The sequence below is a fragment of the Leucopleurus acutus genome (assembly GCF_964270905.1).
Source record: "Leucopleurus acutus genome assembly, chromosome: 19".
In the NCBI taxonomy this organism is placed as follows: Eukaryota; Metazoa; Chordata; class Mammalia; order Artiodactyla; family Delphinidae; genus Leucopleurus; species Leucopleurus acutus.
The window spans coordinates 32767168-32791579 of NC_139161.1; the positions used below are offsets into that span (position 1 = coordinate 32767168).

General features: G+C 40.4%; 1 protein-coding gene across 6 annotated transcripts in view; it reads right to left on the bottom strand.

Annotated features, from left to right (window-relative positions):
- Positions 1-24412, bottom strand: part of PCTP (phosphatidylcholine transfer protein) — a 165001-nt gene that overhangs the window by 108171 nt on the left and 32418 nt on the right. For all 6 annotated transcript variants that reach the window (XM_082861499.1, XM_082861502.1, XM_082861498.1 and 3 more), the window contains exon 3: positions 7530-7695. In XM_082861499.1, the coding sequence (XP_082717625.1) occupies positions 7530-7670 (141 nt within the window). In that variant the 5' untranslated portion in view covers positions 7671-7695. The remainder of the gene's footprint in view (positions 1-7529; positions 7696-24412) is intronic.

Consider the following 24412-nt stretch of genomic DNA (forward strand, 5'->3'; position numbering starts at 1 on the left):
GATGTTCCCATGAGTCCTTCAGCCTGGTGTGTTTGTCCAATAGGCCTTCAACAGCCAGAAGAGGTATTTTTTAGATGCTGCTTCTGGGGGATTGAGACAAGGAAAAAGAAAAAGGCAGGAATGGAGAAAGGATAAATATTATCACTTTCAATGAGCTAGGGCTGTGGTGTTTTTCCATATAGTATTTCAGAGTCATCTCAAAACTCCCGTGCCAGGAAATACAGCATGGTATTTATAGAATGGGCTTGGAGTCACAACCCAGGTATGGTCTAAGCTCTTCCACCTACTAGCCTTGCTTTCCTCAGCTGCAAAGTGGGTCTAATAAGAGTTTCTACCTAGGGGAATGATTATGAGGATTAAATTAGATAATCCATCTAAAGCTCTTACTGTGGTGCCCAGTATGTAATAAGTACTTAGTAAGTACTAATAAGGTAGGTGTAATAATGATCTCCTTTTTTCAGATTAAAGAACTGATAATTTAGAACTGTAATGTAATGCACATTTTACAGGAACTAACATCTATGCAGCACCTGCTGTGAGCTGGGCACTGTACTTGGAGATTAATACTCATAATAACCCTATGAAATAAGCATCTCATTATCTCTATCAGTGAAGAAGCGGAAGGGGTGTGGAGGCACGCTTTAGCAATTTGCTACTGTCATAACTAATTTTTGAGATGTTCTGTTATTCTGGCTTACTAGTCTAAAAATCAAGCTGTTACGTTTCTTACCAATTGTAATTCAAATGCATTTTTTAAAAATTTCAATTTTTTAAATTGCATTCATAGAGTTAAAATATTTTGAGAAACATTGCTGCCAACAGTTCACTTATTTGTCCTAAGCTGAATAAATTCTGTAGCGCTAATGTGTTTACATCTGAGAAATGTCAAAAGGTCATAATGTTTATGTTTGACATTTGCAATTCCCACACAGAAGTAATCCCACAGAGGAGTAATCCCACAGAGGAGTAATCCCCACTGTCCCTAAACCCTGACACTTCACCTGCAGAAAGGCATCACTCATTCTCTTCAATTATGGTGTTTATCCACATTTACATCACTAAACTACGCGACAGCCTTGGTGAATCACATCTCTCTAATCCTATAAATGCACCCTCAAGTGTGCACTGAATTTTCTTTGCCTCTCATAGAAGAGCTCATTTCCATTCCTCAGGCCCCAGGACACCTCTCCAATCTACCACTGTGGAAACTGTCCAACTCCAGCCCTCTGTGGCAAGTAACAGGCTCACAAGGTATGAAAAGTAAGCATTTTTCACCAACAAGAATCACTCCTAATGGCAGATGTCAAAGCTGTAGCTGCCACTGGGCAGTGTGTATGAAGAAGACTGTATGAAGAAAGACAGCTGACTAAATCAGATTCAATATTTGAGGTCTCTCCAAGAACACATGGCATGTTTAATCCTGAAGGACTGCAGATAGCTAGGTAAGATAACACTGATAGCTAATGCTTGTTGAGTACTTACTGAATACCAGGCCCTGGGCTGAGTGCGTTACAGGGGTCATCCCATTTAAGCTACGCAATGAAAATATGAGGTGTGGACCATTGGTAAACTCAGTTTACAGACAACAAAACTGAGGTTTAAAGAAGTTCTGAGAAATTCCCGGAAAAGTTAAGTCTGTAGAGACAGGAAGTAGCTTGGTGATTGTCTGAGATTGGGAATGGGAACAGGGGATGACTGCAAATGGGCAGGAGGTTTCTTTGGGGGTAACACATATGTTCTAAAATTAGACTTGGGGAAGGCTGCATGACTCCATAAATTTACTAAAAATCAGTGAACTGTACACTTAAAATGAGTAAATTTTGTGGTACTTAAATGATACCTCAAAAAAGCTATTAAAATAAAAACAAAAGGTTATGAAACCCACCCAAGGTCACACAACTAATGAACTTGAAGTTCATTAGCTGTAGTGGGATAACTGAGGACATGGAAAGGAGACATGACCCATGAACCCCCCCCCCAGCAAACTGGGGGCTAGCAAATAAGCCAGAACTGCAAACAGTCCTGATTGCTTTGAGCCCCTCCCTGCCCTGCGAATAAGCCAGTTGTGAACAGTTCTGAATGCTTCGAGCGCCCCCCCCCCCCCGTCCCGGCAAACCGGGGGCCTGCAAAAGAAGCATTGAGTGCTTTGGGCACTGATCCATGAGATGTCCTCAGTATAATCAGAGTGGTGGGAACGCAAGGAGATGTCCTTGTGCTACTTCAGTATAATCAAAATAATGGTGGGAACCTTGTGCTGCTTTTGCGTTCAAGGACGAAGCACGGCAGGTGCTCACGAAAGCCAAATATTGCTTGTATAGTTAATAAAAACATAGGTTGCTGCTTTGGCACTTCTGAAATTTTAAGAAAACAAGTCTTAAAGTGTAAATCTAGATAATGCTTTAATAAAAGTTACCACAGCAAGACAGACGGCGCTGTTTTGCCTGAGCGAGCGGCAGCCCTCTACTGCTGTGCTTCGGCACAATGCATCTCGTGTGATGAGCTTACTTTCGGCCCTGTCCTAAGAAACTACAACATTAGTTGCAACAGAACCTGGACTTGAAGCCAGCGATGTGACCGCAGAGTTCAAAGTCTATGATCCTGCCTCAATAGTCACTGACCTCTCCCAACATGTAATTAGATAAATTAATAAGCCCTCAGGGTGCATATAGCATTAGGGTGACCATACAATTTATCATTCCAACCAGAACACTTTTGAGTGAGAGAGGTGTTATAAAATTTTTCACCAGGACAAGTGCAAACCAGGTCTGTGGTGGGTATATCAGGACATAGATCACCCTTGGTATATCTCACAACCAAACACCATTCAATTTACAAGGTGCTTCAAAATGTATCCTCTCATTGGATCCCTGTACAAATTTGGCAGGACAGGAATTATCTCCAGCTTGTAGATTGGGAAGCAGAGACCCAGCTAGGGTCTTAGGTTCGTAAATCCTAAAGTGACAGAGCAATTAGGCATCAAAACTGTACATTAGACCAGGGTTGCTAAATCTATCATGCTGGCTATTTTTCACAGTCCACAAGCTAAAAATGGTTTTTACATTTTTAAGTGGTTATATAAGTCAATACATAATTACCTCCATTTTGTCTCTTAGCCTGTAAAGCCTAAAATATTTTCTATTTGGCTCTTTACATAAAAAAATTCACAGTCCCTGCTTGAGACCATTGCCACCACCACTTCTAAAACATACACCCCAGGAAAACTCTGAATTACTAGAGTTGTACTGCAATTCCACATGCAAGAGAGAAATCTTTGTGTCATAAGCCCCAAATATACTATATTTTATTTTGAATCACATGGCGGTTTACCATCTAAACTCAGACCACCCTTCAAAGTAAATCTGCCAATCTTGAGCACACCATACAAAAGAAACACCAAAAAGTCTTAAATAAATCATATTCAAACTCAGAAAACCAAAGAGAAAAAGAAAATCTTGAAAGATGCTGTAGCAGGAGGGATGGGGGAGCACTTTACCTACAGAGGAATGCAGATGAGGATTACAACAGACATCTCCTGAGAATCCACCCTGCAAAAAGAGGGTGGAGTGAAATATATAATATTTTGAAAGAAATAAGTTACTGACTAGAATTCTATATCCAATGAAACTGTCCTTCAAGAGTGAAGAAGAAATAAAAACTTTTTCAGACAAATAAAAACTGAGGGGGCTTCCCTGGTGGCACAGTGGTTGAGAGTCCGCCTGCCAATGCGGGGGACACGGGTTCGTGCCCCGGTCCGGGAAGATCGCACGTGCCGCGGAGCGGCTGGGCCCGTGAGCCATGGCCGCAGAGCCTGCGCGTCCGGAGCCTGTGCTCCGCAACGGGAGAGGCCACAGCAGTGAGAGGCCTGCGTACCACAAAAAAAAAAAAAAAAAACTGAGGGAGTTCATCAGTAGCAGACCTCCTCTGCAAGGAATGTTAAAAGAAGTTTTTCAGGCAGAAGAAAATGGTATAGGTCAGGCGCTCAGATCTACATAGCAAAAAAAGTGTCTGTTTTATTGTCTTAAAGCTTCTGGAAGGCATGAACTTTGTCTTACTCATCAAGCATCACCAGGGCTTAGCAAAATGCAGGCACACAATAGGTCCTGAAAACTGCTTGAATGGGTCATGAACCAATATTTTAGACGTTTCTTCTCACTAGGACACATTCAAACAGCCCAAAGGCAGCTGTGGAGCACAAAGTTCGACTTATACCTGGAGACGGAAGAGGGGGATCCTACTCATCTCTCCCCCCTCATTCCCCCAAATCTAAATCTTGGGACCAGCATCTTCATACTGCCTCATACCACACCCTCATCCTGAGAGACAAGTGAGGAGAAGGAGAACTGAGGCTCTGACATGTCCATCCAGTTGTATGCTCAGGAAAGATGAAATAGGAGAGAGACAGAGACAGAGAAAGAGACAGACAGAGAGAGACAGAGACAGAGAGAGAGTTAGCCTCGATCAGCGGCAGGAAGTAGAAGGAGGCAACACATGGTGTTCAGCTTTAAGACATGGTGGCCCTACCCAGGAGTAAATATAGCTCTGTAAGTGTCCTGGGTGCAACAATTGTTCCATCAATCACACTGGTACCTACTCCTCCATTAAGAGAGAGGCAGAAGGGTGGGAGAAGGGAGCAGAAGAGTCCTATCATCTGGAAGTAAAGAAGCCCATGATGCAAACTGGGTTATAATCCCACCTGGGGAATGGGAGTGGAAGCTTCTCATCCATCGAGGTAAATCTGTTCTCATGGCAGTTAAATCTCTGCTTCCCTCCAAAAGGCCAAACTTTCTCTCAGTCCAGCCTGGCTAACCACAGAGTTTTCCCAGTATATCCAGGCTCTCAGTATTTTAGAAGGTCAACAATATAGGAAAGAACAGTCCCTAGGAAAGTACTGTCTGCTCCTTACCAAACTCATTGATTAGAAGACCTATGAGAGGACAAAGGCAGTCCCTTCTCACAGTGCCAGACACTTGGTTTAAAAACATTAAGAAGTCAAGCGCTCAGCCAGATCTTTTCAGTCCAACGCTTTCTTGGTCTAAATCAATGATGTGAGCCTCTGCACACCAGTTTCACACCATCTATTGGCAGTTCACAATGTCTACTGGCATGGTAACCAGCCTAAAGCTCCAGCGAGATCTGACTGCAGATCCCTGGGCAAGCATTTGTAAGTAACCCACGGCCTTTCTCTCCAGGGGAGTTTCTGAACACTGTTCAGGGGACCACATTCACTCCCAAGTGACCACTAATTTAAAAATCAGGGAGAGTGAGTCTTAAAGCGGGCATTGCTTTTGTCTTAAGATTTCTCACCCTTACCTTTTAGTTCCCACTGCTTCTCATCTCTAGGGCCCTCTCCTGCCTCTCAATGTCAGAACCCCCTTGAGCACCATGCAAGATGCTCCCCATATATCAGTGGTTCTCAAAGTATGGTCTGTGGACCAGGAGCTTCAGCATCACTTGGCAACTGGTTAAAAAAAAAGAAAGAAAGAGAAAAGAAAGAAAAGAAAGAAAGAAAGGAAAGGAAGAAAGAAAGAGGAAGGGCTTGTACCCAACGCAACAGGGCCTCTTGACATTTAATACAGATGGAGATCAAGGTGGCCCTGCATCTTAGCTATTGAGGCTCAAGGGCACAGCTCTGGGAATCGTACAGCCTCCAACTTACGAAACTTCTCCGGAAAGACTTGTCAATGTACCATGACTGCCCTCACACCCAGAACAGGTGGAAATAAGACTTACAGTTGGTAGGGATAGGAACTATTCTGAATACCACTCACATCCTCCCCACAGGAGGGAGATGGGACCTGCTACATAACAATACACAATGGAAACAATACATAATACAATGCCAGTCACTCTGTCTCAGCTCAGGCAGTGGATGCTGTGCGATAAAAGGCACAAAATCAAAAGAGCACAAGCCCTTGGGGAGAGATGAGGGGAGCAGTCAGGGTTGACTGGAGGACAGGAGGGGTATGGACAAGTCATGGGAGGTAAAGCTGGAAATGTGAGCTGGGACCAGCCTAGTACCACGTGCACAGCCCACCTGGCAGCACTTGCCCTCTTTCAGAGTCAGTGTAGGAGCATATTTACAGCACAGGTCTGGAGCTAGATAGCTGAGTTCCAATCCCAGTCTGAGTCTTGAGCAATCAACTTAACCTTTCCACATATCCATTACCAAATTGGTAAAAAGGTGATAGTCAAAGTACCTTACGTATACATACATAGGAACTTACAACATGGGATTGATGTGAGGATTAAGTCAATGCCTGCAAAGCACTTAAACAGTGCCTGGAGCCTAAGAAAGCATGCAATGTGTTAGCTATTACTGTAGGTATTATTATTGTTAATTCTGCAATCAACAGGGCCACTGGAAGGAGATTGATAAGATCACAACCTCTCCTTCAGGTGCTTGATTGGACTGTAGTGTGTAGGATGGAAGGGATCAGAAAGGTGGAAGGCCAAGAAGCTAGTTTGGAGGTCACTGCAATTCTAGGTAAGAGGTGTCACTCAGAGTAGCAAAGGTAAAGGAAAGAAAGGGAAGGGAAATGGACCAGACATCAGATACATCTGAGCAGTGAACTGACAACACTTGGCAAATGACTGGGCATGGCTGGTGTGGAAAATGAAATGGTCAGAAGATAAAAGGATGTTGTCTGAAAACATGTCCATTTTTGCACCAAGGTAACTGCTGAAATGACACTAAGAAATTAATTCTGCCTGCTCTTTACTAAGCTTCCTGTTCATCCTGTTGTACCCAGTGACCCTGGTACTCACAGACATTCAGAGCTTCTCCCTTCTCTAACACTCTAATCTTCTGATCCTCTGCGAGGAAACCTCAACTTCACTTACCTTGTCTAAAGGTGACTTTTAAGCTACTTGCCATACAGCTACCCGCACACAGAGCAACTGATGACTGGCCATCATTCCACCTGGCTCCAAAAGCCTCCAGGCAGGCCCCCAACTCCATTCCTCCTACCCTTTTAATCTTTCTCCCGGGAGGCTTCAGACAAGTTATTAAGTCCAATTTACAAGGAAGTGGGGAGCATCCAAACGGAGCAAGTCAGTAAAATGACTAGAGATGACAGTAGGTCCCTTCTCAGCAACACTCCTGTCCCCACACGTATCACCCTGCACATCCACTCTCTGAAAAGTCCAGTCTTTTTTCTACCTGTATTCAATCCTAAAATACTTCCCACCACACAGACACCACTGGCATCCACCCGGGAGCGGGGCTCCACGTCCCTTTCAGGCAAGTGCATGGAGCTAAGAATCAGCAGACCCACCTTTTAACTCTATCAGTAAGTTGTAACAAACGACTTGCCCTGTCGGGCCTCAGACCTGAGCCTAAATTCTGATGACCTCCCCACTCCCCGCGACCAGCAGGGGGCAAAGTCGGCGGGAGGCACCCCCAGAGCTAGCTCCTCTAGGTTCCAGAAGACCCGCGAGGTCCGCACTTCCGGCTACAGCCCCGCACTCTCTGCGGGCAGGGGAACCGCGTAAGCTGTCGCCCCGTGCTCCTCCAGCGGGTCTACAGCTACCTGGTCCAGCAGCCGGTAGATGCTGATACCGAAGGTCTCCACCAGCAGCTCCCAGTCGGCTCCAGAAAGTGCGGGCTGCTGAAGCTCAGCGAAGGCTTCCCGGAACTGCTCCTCAGAGAAGCCGCCGGCGCCAAGGTCCATCCTTCCGCAGTAGCTGCTTCTCAACCTGCAGGGAAGGCCAAGGACAGGATAGGTTCGTGTTCGGGGGCGGGGCGAGAGGGTGGCCCAGCGTAATTGGCAGGGAACCGAAAAGTGATTGGGAGAAGACGGGACTTGGGAGGAAGAGGCGAAGAGGAGGCGGGGCCAGTGAGGGGCAGGCCTAGAGAAGGTTTCCGCAGTGCGAGAGCTGCGGAAGGACGGGAAGGAAGGGAGAGTGGAGAAACTTTGGACTTGATCTGGGGAAAGCTGGAGAGGCTAGGAAATGGGGAGGCTTCTAGACAGAAGAGAAAAGGAAGACACTAATGTCATCTCAGAAGCATCTCTTCCCCAACACCATACCCACCAAACCTGCTTGGCTGTCTCTCCTTTACCTTCTCTGAAGAAGGCTAGGGAAGGTCTCTGAGTGGCTCGGTAGATATGGAGGTAAGATGGACAGAGCAGAAATGCTTGAAAATCTCAGGGGTCAGATGCTAGAACAATATTACATTCGTTCTGTTATGCACTTTAAAACATTTTTCTGAGACGAGGTCCATGGGATTCCCCAGAAGGCCAAAGGGTCCATCTCACAAAAAGGATTAAGAAACCTACTCCATAATGGTATTTTGCCCCCTGGATGGTGGAAGATGATCTAAAAAGGTATCCTGGTGTCCACCCAAGATTTCTGCTGGTTGCATAATTTTGATCTTTTGCAACTCAAAGACCTTCTTCCCTCAAGTCCCTTTGATGTTGCTATATTTCTTACCACCAGGCTGCATTTTGGTTTGGATAAAGTAGACAGCTTAAACATTAATCAGTGTAACAGTACCTGGGTGCCAGTAAACTCTGGCAACCCATGTTTCCTAATCTTTGAAATGGGGTAAAATTGTACAACCAGTTAGAATTGAAGAGGTAACTACATAAAATAAACATAGAAAGTGTTTGCGCAGTGCCTATCAAAGTAAATGTTCATTAAAATGTCCACTTGTTTTACATTTATATATTGAAATGTTTCTCCTTCTGTACTTGAAAGAAAGCCTTGAAGTTGATGGAAAACTCTGCATTTATGCCAGTTTGCAAGAAGAGAAAATGATTAGACTTGGCAGCGTAGGTAAATTACTGCTGTATTCAGTTCAAGGCTGGTTCTGTTCTGTTTTATGAGGATAGGAGGAGGGATGGGGTAGTTCCCTACACTAAATGCACAAGAGGTTAGAGAGTCTTAAGACTCTTAAGTTTGGTCCTCTTTATAAAAAAATATTTAAACTAAAGTTTAATTGCTTAAAAAAAGGAATTTCTTCAAAAACCATTGACTATGAAGTATTTTCATATATCATCAAGGAATTCCATTTTAAAGGTGGGCTTTGATGAGGCTGCAGCTTTATCACTTTATAGCAATTGATTAATGAAGACAAGCATGAGAGTATAAATGGCATTATGAAAGATATAAGGCAGGAAGTTTAAATTGTGTTTATTACGTGTGTTTAAACGTGTGCTTACCTACTAAACTCAGAAGGTAAAATGTATATACATTTGGGTATGTTGATATTTACAACCATGCTTATTTTACTAGAGCTAATGAAGGAAAGAATCATATTAGGAAATAATTTTTATTTTGTGGCAAAAATCTGGAAAAGGGTTGGAAGGGTGTCCAGAAAGACCTGTTCTCCTTTAGGACTTGTCTATTATAATAGGCCAGCCTCTTTCCTTTGTGAAAAACACTCTTTAGAGGAACTTCCAGCAACATGGCAGGTGAGGAATAATATATTTGTGGCTTCCTAAAATCCCAACAGACAAACGTTCTAAGGGCTGGGGTTGTGGTTCTAGTACTCACATGTGGACTAAAGATGTGCTGGGCCATAGCTGGTGGGAAGCTGGACCAGGGACTTCTTCAAGGAGCCTGGATCCCCTAAGAGCTGCCCCTTCCATTCCAATGAAACCAGAAAATCCCCAGCCTGTAGACCATGGAGCCCTCAAGGAAACTCATGCTTTTCCCGAAGCCTTAGGTAGAAAGAAACAAAAAGGCAACTGGAAGAAACCACACCCCAAGCCTAAGCCAGAGATGGAATTTAAATTTACATTACCTGCAACTGAATGGGAGCCACAAGGAGATAAATTAACACAAAGGAACATTGAAACACCTGGGACCCTGCGAGAATCAAAACCAGTGACACTTTCACAGCTAGGACATGTGCAATTATCCAAGAGAAAACAACACCCACAAGAAGATGCATGTACAAAAAGTGAGTTACAAAGACCTGAGGGAACAGCTCTCCATGTCAGAGAGTTAGCAGATATGCAAACAAGATTATCAGAACCAAAGAACCACAGATAACAGATCAATATGAGAGTAATTATTCAACATGTATTTGTGATAATATAAGAGGTAAAAGAAGGTCTAGAAAATAGAACACTAAGAAAAAGATAAATGAATGTGAAAAAGAAACAAAAGAAGCAAACCACCTTTTACAAATAAAAACTATTAACAGTCACTACAATTAGAAATGTAAAAGAGGAGGTAAAGTAGTTGTCCTACCACAGTTCAAGAGGGAAATAAGAAGGTGGCTATGAGGAAGTTCTCCAGAAAGCAACACAGAGATATAAAGAAATGGAAAACATGAAAGATTAACTAAGAGACATGAAGGACACATTGAAAAGGTAAAACATTTATGACTGGAGTTCCACAAGAAGAGAACACAGAGGTTAAGAGGTGAGGTGGATGGGTGGGGAGATAGATAGATAAATGGACATATGGAAACAAAGAGAAACTAAAATTCTAAACAGCAAAAAACATAAACAGGGGAGGACAAAGTCAGAGTTTTCTTTAGAAAGTGGGTAAGAGATATTGATTAATTGTCTTCTGTGCATGCTAAAATTTAATGGAATAAATTCTCAAAAGGCAACAATAAGAAAGCAAGCAAACAAATAAAAATGGGCAAAAGATTTAAACAGACATTTCACCAAGAATATATACTGATGGCAATAAGAACATGAAAAGATACTCAGCATCATTCATCATCAGGGTAATATAAATTAAAATCACATATATAAGATATAAATATGCACCTTTTAGAGAGCTGAAATTAAAAAGATTGACCAAAGTAAGTCTTGGCAAGGATGTGGAAGAAATAGAACTCTCCTGCATTGCTGATGGGAATGGAAATGGGACAAACACTGTGGAAAACTGACAATTTCTTTAAAAGTTAAACATACACAGGAGGGGGAAGGGTAAGCTGGGACGAAGTGAGAGAGTAGCACTGACATATATACACTACCAAATGTAAAATAGATAGCTAGTGGGGAGCTGCTGCATAGCACAGGGAGATCAGCTTGGTGCTTTGTGACCACCTAGAGGGGTGGGATAGGGAGGGTGGGAGGGAGACGCAAGAGGGAAGGGCTATTGGGATATATATATACATATAGCTGATTCTCCTTGTTGTACAGCAGAAACTAACACAACATTGTAAAGCAATTATACTCCAATAAAGATGTTAAAAAAAAAACATACACCTACCGTACAATCTAGCCATTCCATTCCTAGGTATTTATCCAAGAGAAAAAAAAAATAGCATTGTTCATATAGACACAAATGTTCATAGCATCTTAATTTGTAATAGCCAAAAACTGGAAACAACTCAAATGTCCTTTAGTGGGTGAATTGATAAAACAAATTGTGATATATCCACCAACCAAGTACTACTCAGCAATACACTTTTAAATGATTAACATATGTGTATATGAACTTGTGTGCATATGTATGTGATATATATATATATATATATATATACAATGTAATTTATGCAATTTTGTATAAATCATTCAATTCAGGAGTGAAGTAGCATGATACCTGCAATTTACATTCAAATTGGTCAGTTAAAAATTGTGTAATCTATATAGAAATGCAAAAGTGACAAAATATGAACAACTGATAAATTTAGGTAAGGGTAGCAATATTTTCTATTCTATTCCTTCAAATTTTCTTCATATTTGAAATTATTCAAAATAGAAATTTTGAGAAAACCCAGCTATATGTGTTTATATGAGACATAACTAAAATACAATTACACAGAAAATGTAGAGGTAAATGTATGCAAAATATACACAAGTAAGCCTTAAACAAAAGAAAGCTGATGTGGCTGTAAAAATATCAGACAAAACAGACTTTAAGGCAAGAAAAGAATTAGTAGAAAGAAGTTCATGAATTAAAGGACAAAGGACACAACTCTTCAGGAGTTCTGAATGCCTAAATTTATATTCATTTCACAACATGGTCTCAAATACATAAGGCAAAAGATATTACCTGTGCAGTCTTCCCTCACTATTTGGGGGGGTTGATTCCAGGACCCCTGAGGATACCAAAATCTGCAGATACTCACATCCCTTATATGAATTGGTAAAATATTTGTATATAACCTATGCACATCCTCACATGTACTTTAAGTCATCTCTAGGTTACTTATAATAACTAATACAATGTAAATGCTACATAAAGAGTTGCCTGTGTGTAGCATTTTCAAGCTTTGCTTTTTGGAACTTTCTGGAATTTTTTATGTTTTCAATTTGTGGTTGGTTAAATCGAGGAAACCCATGGATGTGAAGGGCTCACTGTACAAGAAAAAATCATCAAATTTACAATCAGTGGACGATTTTAAGGCTCTTTTCTAGGAAATGGATTGATCAAGTAGACAAAAAAATTGGTAAAGATATGAAAGATTTGAGCATATAATTCATATGGCTGATATAAAGGGCATTTATATAACCCAATTACAAACTCTCATAAAACATTTATTAAAACTGATGTTTCCATAAGCCACAAAGGATGTTTTCAACCAACAGGAAAGAATCTATATCATTCTCTGATGACAATGTAAAAGATAAAAGAAAGGAATAAAAAGGAAACAAAAATAGCCAATCCCTGCCCCCCCATATATTTGAAAACAAAACAAAACAAATACACATTTATTCTAGGAACTTAGCCAGCAATTAATTCCCTGCATCAGATTCCTTTCTGCTTGAAGTACCTAGAGTGTTCTTTTCTGCACTTTTCTTGACTGATTTTTGTCTACATTAAAAAGCAAGAACTCCTGTTCAGCTACATACTATAAATAAATTAAAATCCAACACATAGATTTGTAGAAGACACTTGTTACTCACAAAGCCAACCAAGGATCAATATTGATGATATACACAGAACTAGGAATCAGTGAGAAAAACCCAGATAACGAAATTGAAAATATGAACAGTGAGAAAACCCAAATAGCATAAGAACACATGAAAAGTTGCTTAACTTCCAGAGTAACTGGAGAAGTGCAAAATAAATTACATCATTTCATTTACGTTAAATTGGCAAAAACTTAAAAATTAGGTGTTGGTGAATCTAGAGGGAAATGATAGCTCTGACAAAGTATTCTGGTTAAAATTTAAATGATAGTTTGAAAAACAACTTGAAAAGACCTATTAAATTTGAGGATACACATACTGTCTGGCCCAGCAGTTCCACATCTATTAGTACACCTGAGACAACTGCTAATATTGCATAACAATGCACATTGTTTTAGTGGCAAAACAATTTTTTGATAAAACATAATGATCTACCAAGCAGAAAATAAATATCAATAAATTGTGGTTTATTCATTGTATAGCTTTAGAAATTAAAAAATAATCTACTTGTAAATTATGGATAAATCTTGAAAACACTGATGAATGAAGACAGCAAGTTGTAGAAGGACATACAGAGTAAGATACTTTATAGTGTTTACGGACAATACATATGCCCTAAAAACCGTGAATGTGAATGGGAAGAATTCCCGTTAACTTCAACAGTAACTGTAACATTTTATTTCTTTAAAAATGTGTGAGGCAAATAAGGCACAATAGTAATGTATACACTGGGTGGTGGATTCATGAATGTTATTCTCTACACTTTTCTGTATATTTGAAGTTTGTGTAATTTAAGCAAATAAAGGAAATAATTCTAATAAAGGTGTAATATTATAATTGCCATTAACAATAGCAGAAGAAAAACACCATTCTGAGATACTATGAAAAATGAATGAATAATGAATGTTCACAAATGCCTAACTTTGCACAGGGAACAAAATTAGGCATTACCTATTGTGATTGATCAGTGTTTTTGGTTTTGTTTTTAGTTAGGGGATTAAAAGAATATCTGTTCTTATTCACTTGTAAAAGTTACTAGGCCCCAAGTAACTGAAAAGTGAATGAACTATATGGTATCATGGATAAAACATCTGTGTAAAGATCAGAACTTCTCACTTTCCCTAGAGATGTGTTTCACAGTACAGAACTAATTTGATTTGTGGATTCCCAAGATAGAATCCTGGTCACAAAAACTAGCTTTGCAATTAAAAATCTTGGTTCTGGTCTTTAAGAACCTGGCAAATCACTTCAATTTTTTAAACCTGTTTACTTAACAGTGATATAAATATAATAATACAAATGAAAGCTCTCTGTAAAGTGAAAGTAAAACCCTTATGAAATGTATTATCTCAGTAGTTAACTCTAAATTCTATAGCTGAGCTGATGTTAATCTGTTTCAAGGGCCATCCAAATCAATTTAGTTCTATTCTACTCAACTTTTACTGTTGAATATCTGCCTCTATTAAAATGCTCAAGAGCTTTATCTTGCTAGGGCAATGGAGAAGCAAAAGAGGGTGATGAAGCTGTTACCAAGCTCCAAAACTCATAAAATATTCACTTGTAAGTTGGTTCATAATAGATTAAGTCTCCTGAGTACTCTTTATAACAGAAACTATGCTAAGGGTTTTCATTTAATCTTTACAATACCAGTTTTGAAATCAGTTCTATTATACTCTCCAGATTTTACATGAAGAAACTGAAGTTTAGAGAAGTGAAGTAACTTGTCTACAGTCACATGGGTAGGTCAAAGGTAAAGCTGAGGTTTGGATTTAGTCTTGTTGGATTCTAGAACCTATCTCTCATGTCTGGATCACCCATTACTGATACAGGATCTATAGACATGAAGCAGTGAACATAACTTCTAACCCAATTAGATCTGTAAACAAGGTTTTCATTCCTAAAAGACTTTAATGAAACATTATAGCCATAAAACTATAAAATTAATACTGAAAAAGAATTTAGATATCACCCGTAGTTTATTATTTTGTTAATTTATTTATGTACTCATTTGTTTGATAGGTATTTATTGAATATTGATCAATATTTATCAAATAAGTGACTATATAAATAGGTAAAAGAATAAATTAAAGACAATACCTGAATTCTCCTTAAGTATGAAATTTTATGCTTCCATGGCTATAACAGCTATTGTAGAAAAGATACACGAGATGCAAATTCTTATCTTTAGCTTGCAGTCCACATGAACACAATTAATTAGAGAAAGTATTTTATGTATGTCATGTATTATCTAGTCCACCACTTTTACAGCTGATAGAATTGAGGTACAAAGAGGTAATACCTTGAATAATAACTTGGTTATCCAGTTAGTCAAAGCCTGTTGTCACAGACCCATGAAGACCAAGTGTCCCTAGTGTATTTTGCCTGTTAATATAAATATAATGACATACAAATTAGGTGTTATGAAAGATGAGTTTATAGTTTTTCCTGTTAAAACATGCTTTGTGTGAACTTTATTAAATGAAAATGATAATTCACAAAACTAGGTTTGTTTGACTACTGGAAGGGATCAGAGAATAAAATCATCAACCACCTTCCTTCCAGTAAGGGGATTCCAGAGACTAGCTGAAAGTATTGTATTACGAAGTCCCTTCCGTTGCCCTGACAAATCACCACAGGGGATCCAAGTTCAGCACTAGGATGTTTCAGACCACGTCTAGGGTTTCAGCTGGGTTGTGACCTCCAGACTGCAGGGCTGCGCCTCCATATGAATCAGCATAAATATGGGTTCCTCTCTTAAAGTGGAGCACTCAAGTTTGGATCCAAAGCCTGACTGAGATTGTAGACTATGCTTTTCGCAACTTCAGGCAACTTAATTTAGGCCATTTCCACCTAGAAAAGGTCTCATTCAGGTCCTCTCTATGCACTGTCTCACTAGGGTTGTGTGTCCATGAGGGTAGATCAGATTTTGTTTGGAAGTTTAAAAACCTTACAATGATACTCCTCTCTTTCCTTCAAACCCCACATATGATTTGTCAACAGTTTTTGCTATTTCTACTTCCCACATAGCTTGGATTTTTCCACTGCTTTCCATCTGTACTACCCACCTAGCCAAAACCACATGACGGTTCCCCTGATTGCTCAGTAACCTTCTGATGGTCTCCCTGATGGAGTCCACGCCCAACACAGAGACACACAGAGTGCTATATTAAAATGCTGAGTCATCCTGTCACCCCACTCCTTACAACCATTCATTGGCTTAGGGGTGCGTTAAATAACATTCAAACTTCTTCCCCTAGCCTACAGAGTCCTCCGCCATCTGATTGGCCCTTCCTGCATCTTCATCCCCATTTTCTCCACCCTCCCCTCACTCACTAGGCTCCAGCCTGCTGTTCCTTAGTTTCTGGGTTGTGCCAAGAATGTCCTTACCTCAGAAACATGGTCCTCACTCTTTTCTCTGCCTCAGCAGCTTTCCCCACACCCTTCACTCATTCTCATCCTTTGGGTATCAGCCTGAATCTTCCTTCCATAGACTCTCCTCCTCAGCCCCTTTTATTTTCTATCTCAGCCATTTGCTTTTTTCCTGTATAAAATTTACTGCTACTTGTGATTGAACCTGCACCCCAGTGGGTGCAGTAGGAAAACTAAAAAGTAAACAAGTAAGTGCTCTTTGCTTTCCAACAATGATCTTGATCTGTAATTAGCTGAGCATCTGTCTTCTCCATTAGAGCATAAGCCCAAGAGCAGAGACCTGTCCATCCCTCTCACCACTGTTATCCCCAGTTATGAACATGTCATAACATGTAAATATCTGTTGAGTGAATTAATATAAGAATTCTGTTGATCCTTATATATATTCATATATATATATGAATTATATATGAATTGTATACTAAGTTCTTTTGTCAGTTCCATTAGATTTTAGGTTGTTCTCAGTTTTCTACATAGACAATCCTATTGTCAGGAGTGGGGAAGATAATTGCATCATAGCTTATCCAATAGCTGTATCAATTCTTTCCCTTTCCCATGTTATTATATGGACTGAAACTTCTGAGGAGATATCTCTGGCTCCATCATGGGAAATAGGGTAAACTAGCAGGTAGAGCTCCAGGCCCCCAGTCTTGCCTCAAAAATAAAAGCTAAGCTTTAGTTGGTTTTCTAATTGCTCTACAGAAGAGTTTATGAGGGGAAAATGGTTCAACTCCCCAAAAGAAACTTGAGAATCACTGGGCTAAAACTTCTGAAACAATGTAAACAGTGGTACCCCAGTCATCCTTGTCTTTTGAAAAATGATCACTGATTGACTATTTAATATAAGCCAGGTAATATGCTAACTAGCTAAAATACGTTTTCTCACTACAGACCCTATGAATTGTATATCAATATTTCCATTTAACAAATAGCTTTAAAAAGACTAAGTGAGGACTTCCCTGGTGGTGCAGTGGTTGAGAGTCCGCCTGCCGACGGACACGCCTGCCATCGTGCCCCGGTCCGGAAAGATCCCACATGCCGCGGAAGCGGCTGGGCCCGTGAGCCATTGTCGCTGAGCCTGCGCGTCCGGAGCCTGTGCTCCACAACGGGAGATGCCACAACAGTGAGGAGGCCCGTGTACCGAAAAAAAAAAAAAAAAAAAAGACTAAGTGAAATGTCCATACATGCAAAGGATCTAAATCTTTCTAATTCTAGCCACTTCTCACAACTACTGAGGTAAATAAGGCCATATATGTGGAGATTTTAAAATACATTCTCCCCTTTAGTAATTTGAAGGTAGACAAATTGTACTTTCTAAAAAATAGCCACAACAATATCTCTTATCCCACATAACCTCGTATGATGTGACTGTGACACTCATACCACCAAAAGGTAATGTCTGTGTCCCCTCATTTTGAATAAGGGTGAGCTTCTGCCTACACTCAGAAGTGATATTCTGTGACTTCCAACACCAGGTCATAGACGATAATACTGCTTCCTGTTTCTCTAGACGATAATGCTGCTTCCTGTTTCTCTAGGAAGTCCATCTCAATTCCTAGATGCCATGAAATGAGGAAGACCAAGCAGCCTTGGAGGGGATCCAAGGCCACTGGCTCACAGCCCTGGATGAGTTTATAGCTGGCAGTTAGCACTAGCTTGCCAGCCATGTAAGCAAGTCATCTTGAAAGTAGATACTGGGGGAGGAGCTTCAAGATGGTGGAAGAGTAAGACGCGGAGATCACCTTCCTCCCCCAAAATACATCAGAAATACATCTACATGTGGAACAACTCCTACAGAACACCTACTGAACGCTGGAAGAAGACCTCAGACCTCCCAAAAGGCAAGAAACTCGCCATGTACCTGTGTAGGGCAAAAGAAAAAAGAAAAAACAGAGACAAAAGAATAGGGAGGGGACCTGCACCAGTGGGAGGGAGCTGTGAAGGAGGAAAGGTTTCCACACACTAGGAAGCCCCTTCATGGGCGGAGACGGTGCGTGGCGGAGGAGGGAAGCTTCGGAGCCACAGAGGAGAGTGCAGCAACAGGGGTGCGGAGGGCAAAGCGGAGAGGTTCCCACACAGAAGATCGGTGCCGACTGGCACTCACCAGCCCTAGAGACTTGTCTGCTCACCCGCCGGGACGGGCGGGGGCTGGGAGCTGAGGCTCGGGCTTCGGAGGTCAGATCCCAGGGAGAGGACTGGGGTTAGCTATGTGAACACAGCCTGAAGGAGGCTAGTGCGCCACAGCTAGCTGGGAGGGAGTCCGGGAAAAAGTCTGCAGTTGCCGAAGAAGCAAGAGACTTTTTCTTGCCTCTTTGTTTCCTGGTGCGTGAGGAGAGGGGATTAAGAACGCTGCTTAAAGGAGCTCCAGAGACGGGCGCGAGCCGCACGCAGCTAACAGCGCAGACCCCAGAGACGGGCATGAGATGCTAAGGCCGCTGCTGCCGCCACCAAGAAGCCTGTGTGGGAGCACAGGTCACTATCCCCACCTCCCCTCCCGGGAGCCTGTGCAGCCCACCACTGCCAGGGTCCCGTGATCCAGGGACAACTTCCCCGGGAGAACGCAAGGCACGCCTCAGGCTGCTACAACATTACGTTTGCCTCTGCCGCCGCAAGCTTGCCCTGCATCTGTACCCCCTCCCTCCCCCCCGGCCTGAGTGAGCCAGAGCCCCGAGTCTGCTGCTCCTTTAACCCTGTCTTATCTAAGCGAAGAACAGACGCCCTCAGGCGACCTACACGCAGAGGTGGGGCCAAATCCAAAGCTAAACCCCGGGAGCTGTGCGAACAAAGAAGAGAAGGGAAATCTCACTCAGCAGCCTCAGAGCAGCAGATTAAAGCTCCACAAACAACTTGATGTACTCTGCATCTGTGGAATACATGAATAGACAACGAATCATCCCAAATTGAGGAGGTGGACTTTGGGAGCAACGATATATATTTCTCCCCACTTTTCTCTTTTTGTGAGTGTGTATGTGTATGCTTCTGTGTGTGATTTTGTCTGTATAGCTTTGCTTTTACCATTTGTCCTAGGGTTCTGTCCATTTTTTGTTTGTTTTTTAGTATAGTTTTTAGGACATGTTATAATTGGTGGGTTTGTTTTTTGGTTTGGTTGCTCTCTTCTTTCTTTTTTATCTATCACTTTTTAAATTTTTTTTTAATAATTATTTTTTATTTTAATAACATTATTTTATTTTACCCTCTTATTTCTTTCTTTTTTTTCTCCCTTTTAGTCTGAGCCATGTGGATGACAGGCTCTTGGTACTCCAGCCAGTTGTCAGAGCTGTGCTTATGAGGTGGGAGAGCCAAGTTCAGGACATTGGTCCACAAGAGACCTCCCAGCTCCACATAATATCAAACGGCGAATATCTCACATAGATCTCCATCTCAACGCCAAGACCAGATCCACTCAACGACCATCAAGCTACAGTGCTGGACACCCTATGCCAAACAACTAGCAAGACAGGAACACAACCCCACCCATTAGCAGAGAGGCTGCCTAAAATCTTAATAAGGTCACAGACACTCCAAAACACACCACTGGATGTGGTCCTGCCCACCAGAAAGACAAGATCCAGCCTCATCCACCAGAACACAGGCACTAGGTTCCCTCCACCAGGAAGCCTACACAACCCACTAAACCAACCTTAACCACTGGGGACAGACACCAAAAACAACAGGAACTATGAACCTGCAGCCTGCGAAAAGGAGACCCCAAACACAATAAGATAAGCAAAATGAGAAGACAGAAAAACACACAGCAGATGAAGGAGCAAGGTAAAAACCCACGAGACCTAACAAATGAAGAGGAAATAGGCAGTCTACCTGAAAAAAATTCAGAATAATGATAGTAAAGATGATCCAAAATCTTGGACATAGAATAGAGAAAATGCAAGAAACGTTTAACTAAAGAGCAAACAAACAGTGATGAACAACACAGTAAATGAAATTAAGAACTCTCTAGAAGGGATCAGTAGCAGAATAACTGAGGCAGAAGAATGGATAAGTGACCTGGAAGATAAAACAGTGGAAATAACTACTACAGAGCAGAATAAAGTAAAAAGAATGAAAAGAATTGAGGACAGCCTTAGAGACCTCTGGGACAACAATAAATGCACCAACATTCGAACTATAGGGGTCCCAGAAGAAGAAGAGAAAAAGGGACTGAGAAAATACTTGAAGAGATTATAGTTGAAAACTTCCCTAATATGGGAAAGAAAATAGTTAAGTCCAGGAAGTACAGAGAGTCCCATACAAGATAAATTCAAGGAGAAAGACGCCAAGACACATATTAATAAAATTAACAAAAATTAAATACATAGAAAAAAATATTAAAAGCAGCAAGGGAAAACCAACAAATAACATACAAGGGAATCCCCATAAGGTTAACAGCTGATCTTTCAGCAGAAACTCTGCAAGCCAGAAGGGAGTGGCAGGACATATTTAAAGTGATGAAAGGGAATGCGTACAACCAATATTACTTTACACAGCAAGGATTTCATTCAGAGTTAATGGAGAAATTAAAACTTTTACAGACAAGCAAAAGCTAAGAGAATTCACCACCACCAAATCAGCTTTACAACTAATGCTAAAGGAACTTCTCTAGGCAGGAAGCACAAGAGAAAGAACAGGCCTACAATAACAGACCCCCAAAAGTTAAGAAAATGGTAATAAGAACATACATGTTGATAATTACCTTAAATGTAAATGCATTAAATGCTCCAACCAAAAGACATAGACTGCCTGAATGGGTACAAAAACAAGACCTGTATATATGCTGTCTACAAGAGACCCACTTCAGACCTAGGGACACATACGGACTGAAAGTAAGGGGATGGAAAAAGATATTCCATGCAAATGGAAATCAAAAGAAAGCTGGAGTAGCAATTCTCATATCAGACAAAATAGACTTTAAAACAAACACAATTACAAGAGACAAAGAAGGACACTACATAACAATCAAGGGATCAATCCAAGAAGAAAATATAAAAATTGTAAATATTTATGCACCCAACGTAGGATCACCTCAATACATAAGGCAAATACTAACAGCCATAAAAGGGGAAATCAACAGTAACATAATCATAGTGGGGACTTTAATACCCCACTTTCATCAATGGACAGATCATCCAAAATGAAAATAAATAAGGAAACACAAGCTTTAAATGACATATTAAACAAGATGGACTTAATTAATATTTACAGGACATTCCATCCAAAAACAAGAGAATACACTTTCTTCTCAAGTGCTCATGGAGCATTCTCCAGGATAGATCATATCTTGGGTCACAAATCACACTTTGGTAAATTTAAGAAAATTGAAACCGTATCAAGTATCTTTTCTGACCACAGTGCTATGAGACTAGATATCAATTACAGGAAAAGAGCTTTAAAAAATACAAACATATGGAGGCTAAACAATACACTACTAAATAACCGAGAGATCACTGAAGAAATCAGAGAGGAAATCAAAAAATACCTAGAAACAAATGACAATGAAAACTCGACCATGCAAAATCTATGGGCTGCAGCAAAAGTGGTTTTAAGAGGGAAGTTTAGAGCAATACAATCCTACCTTAAGAAACAAGAAACATCTCAAATAAACAACCTAACCTTACACCTAAAGCAATTAGAGAAAGAAGAACAAAAAAACCCCAGAGTTAGCAGAAGGAAAGAAATCATAAAGATCAGAAGAGAAATAAATGAAAAAGAAATGAAGGAAACTCTAGCAAAGATCAATAAACGTAAAAGCTGGTTTCTTGAGAAGATAACCAAAATTGATAAACCATTAGCCAGACTCATCAAGAAGAAAATGGAGAAGACTCAAATCAATGGAATTAGAAATGGAAAAGGAGAAGTAACACCTGACACTACAGAAATACAAAGGATCATGAGAGATTACTACAAGCAACTCTATGCCAATAAAATGGACAACCTGGAAGAAATGGACAAATTCTGAGAAATGCACACCTTCCGAGACTGAACCAGGAAGAAATAGAAAATATACACAGACCAATCACAAGCACTGAAATTGAAACTGTGATTAAAAATCTTCCAACAAACAAAAGCCCAGGACCAGATGGCTTCACAGTCAAATTCTATCAAACATTTAGAGAAGAGATAACACCTATCCTTCTCAAACTCTTCCAAAATATAGCAGAGGGAGGAACACTCCCAAACTCACTCTACAAGGCCACCATCACTCTGTTACCCAAACCAGACTAAGATGACACAAAAGAAGAGAACTACAGGCCAATAACACTGATGAACATAGATGCAAAATTCCTCAATAAAATACTAGCAAACAGAATCCAACAGCACATTAAAAGGATCATACACCTTGATCAAGTGGCATTTATCCCAGGAATGCAAGGATTCTTCAATATATGCAAATCAGTTAATGTGATACACCATATTAACAAATTAAAGGAGAAAAACCATTTGATCATCTCAATAGATGCAGAGAAAGCTTTCCACAAAATTCAACACCCATTTATGATAAAAACCCTCCAGAAAGAAGGCATAGAGGGAACTTACCTCAATATAATTAAGGCCATATATGACAAACCCACAGCTAACATGGTTCTCAATGGTGGAACATTGAAACCATTTCCTCTAAGTTCAAGAACAAGAAAAGGTTGTGCACTCTCACCACTCTTATTCAACATAGTTTTGGAAGTTTTAGCCACATCAATCACAGAAGAAAAAGAAATAAAAGGAATCCAAATTGGAAAAGAAGGAGTAAAGCTGTCACTGTTTGCAGATGGCGTGATACTAAATGTAGAGAATCCTAAATATGCTACCAGAAAACTACTAGAGCTAATCAATGAATTTCATAAAGTAGCAGGAAACAAAATTAGTGCACAGAAATCTCTTGCAGTCCTATACACTAATGACAAAAATTCTAAATGCAGAATTAATGAAACACTCCCATTTATCATTGCAACAAAAAGAATAAAATGCCTAGGAATAAACCTACCTAAGGAGACAAAAGACCTGTATGCAGAAAATTATAAGACACTGATGAAAAAAATTAAAGATGATACAAATAGATGGAGAGACATAGCATGTTCTTGGATTGGAATAATCAACATTGTGGAAATGACTATACTACCCAAAGCAATCTACAGATTCAATGCAATCCCTATCAAGCTACCACTGGCATTTTTCACAGAACTAGATCGAAAAAATTCATTATTTGTATGGCAACACAATAGACCCCGAATAGCCAAAGCAATCTTGAGAAAGAAAAACGGAGCTGGAGGAATCAGGCTCCCTGACTTCAGACTGTACTACAAAGCTACAGTAATCAAGACAGTATGGTACTGGCACAAAAATAGAAATATAGATCAATGGAACAGGATAGAAAGCCCAGAGATAAACCCAAGCACATATGGTCACCTTATCTTTGATAAAGAAGGCAAGAATATACAGTGGAGAAAAGGCAGACTCTTCCATAAGTGGTGCTGGGAAAACTGGACAGCTACATGTAAAAGAATGAAATTAGAACACTCCCTAACACCATACACAAAAATAAATTCAAAATGGATTAAAGACCAAAATGTAAGGCTAGACACTACTAAACTCTTAGAGGAAAACATAGGCAGAACACTCTATGACATAAATCACAGCCACATCCTTTTTGACCCACCTCCTAGAGAAATGGAAATAAAAACAAAAATAAACAAATTGGACCTAATGAAACTTAAAAGCTTTCACATGGCAAAGGAAACCATAAACAAGACCAAAAGACCACCCTCAGAAATGGAGAAAATATTTCCAAATGAAGTAACTGACAAAGGATTAATGTCCAAAATATACAAGTAGCTCATGCAGCTCAATATCAAAGAAACAAACAACCCAATCAAAAATGGCCAGAAGACCTAAGTAGACATTTCTGGAAAGAAGATATACATATTGCCAACAAACACATGGAAGGATGCAAGCAGCACTAATCACTAGAGAAAGGCAAATCCAAACTACACTGAGGTATCACCTCACAGCATTCACAATGGCCTTCATAAGAAAAATCTACAAACAATAAATGCTGGAGAGGATGTTGAGAAAAGAGAACCCTCTTGCACTGTTGGTGGAAATGTAAATTGATACAGCCACTATGGGGAGCAGTATGGAAGTTCCTTACAAAACTACAAATAGAACTACCATAC